The sequence below is a fragment of the Terrapene carolina genome, unplaced genomic scaffold, assembly GCF_002925995.2.
Source record: "Terrapene carolina triunguis isolate 2854851 unplaced genomic scaffold, T_m_triunguis-2.0 Scaffold25704, whole genome shotgun sequence".
NCBI classification, from domain to species: Eukaryota; Metazoa; Chordata; order Testudines; family Emydidae; genus Terrapene; species Terrapene triunguis.
Genome location: NW_020690055.1, coordinates 1,139 through 1,926, shown reverse-complemented (window position 1 = coordinate 1,926; position 788 = coordinate 1,139). Strand labels below are relative to the sequence as shown.

General features: G+C 71.4%; 1 protein-coding gene across 1 annotated transcript in view; it reads right to left on the bottom strand.

Annotated features, from left to right (window-relative positions):
- Positions 1–229: 229 nt before the first annotated feature.
- LOC113408866 (phospholipase D2-like) overlaps positions 230–788 on the bottom strand; it is a gene marked incomplete at both ends in the record, with an annotated part of 1,692 nt that continues 1,133 nt past the window's right edge. Inside the window, 2 exons of the mRNA XM_026662302.1 lie at positions 230–347; positions 502–655. Of these exons, the coding sequence (XP_026518087.1) occupies positions 230–347; positions 502–655 (272 nt within the window). The remainder of the gene's footprint in view (positions 348–501; positions 656–788) is intronic.

The window sequence follows — 788 nt, the reverse complement described above, 5'->3', positions numbered from 1 at the left end:
CCTGCCCCCCGCAGCTCTGCCGGTGCCCCTCACTCCCGACCCGCAGCCCCTGCTAGCCCAGCCCTGCCGGTGCCCCTCACTCCCAACTCGCAGCACCTGCCCCCCCAGCTCTGCCGGTGCCCCTCACTCCCGACCCGCAGCACCTGCCCCCCGCAGCTCTGCCGGTGCCCCTCACTCCCGACCCGCAACCCCCGCTAGCCCAGCCCTGCCCCCCGGGCTTCCCACACACCTGATCATAGATGTTAGCGTTGCCCAGGGCGGTGGCTTTCCAGACCCCGTGGAAGAAGTGGTCGCTGACTGGATCCTGGATGTCGAGGCTGGAGGCGCCCGACTGCCCCAGAAGCGACCTGCGGAGAAGGGCCCAGCGCTGGGATGAGGTGCCCGTGCCCAGGTAACAGCGCAGCGGGGGGGGGCGTGGGATTGCACCCCGTGTTTCCAGGGCGAGGGGCAGGCACAGAGCTGGGGGTGTGGCCAGCAGGCCCGCGGGCGGCGCACACCCACCTGAAGCAGTCGAGGCGCAGGCTGAGTGCGAATTTCCCCGCCTGGTACGGCTCCCCGTCCATGAGCGACGGGACCAGCTCCGTGTCCTCCACCAGCACGGCCAGCTCGCTGTCCCGCCGCCCCAGCAGGCTGCGGTCGTTGATGTTGGCAGAGCCTGGGGGGGGAAGGGACGGATCAGAGCTCTGCCGGTGCCCCTCCCTCCCGACCCACAGCCCTCTGCCACCCCTAGGACCCCCCGCAGGTCTGGGGTGCCCCTCACTCCCGACCCACAGCCCTCTGCCACCCCT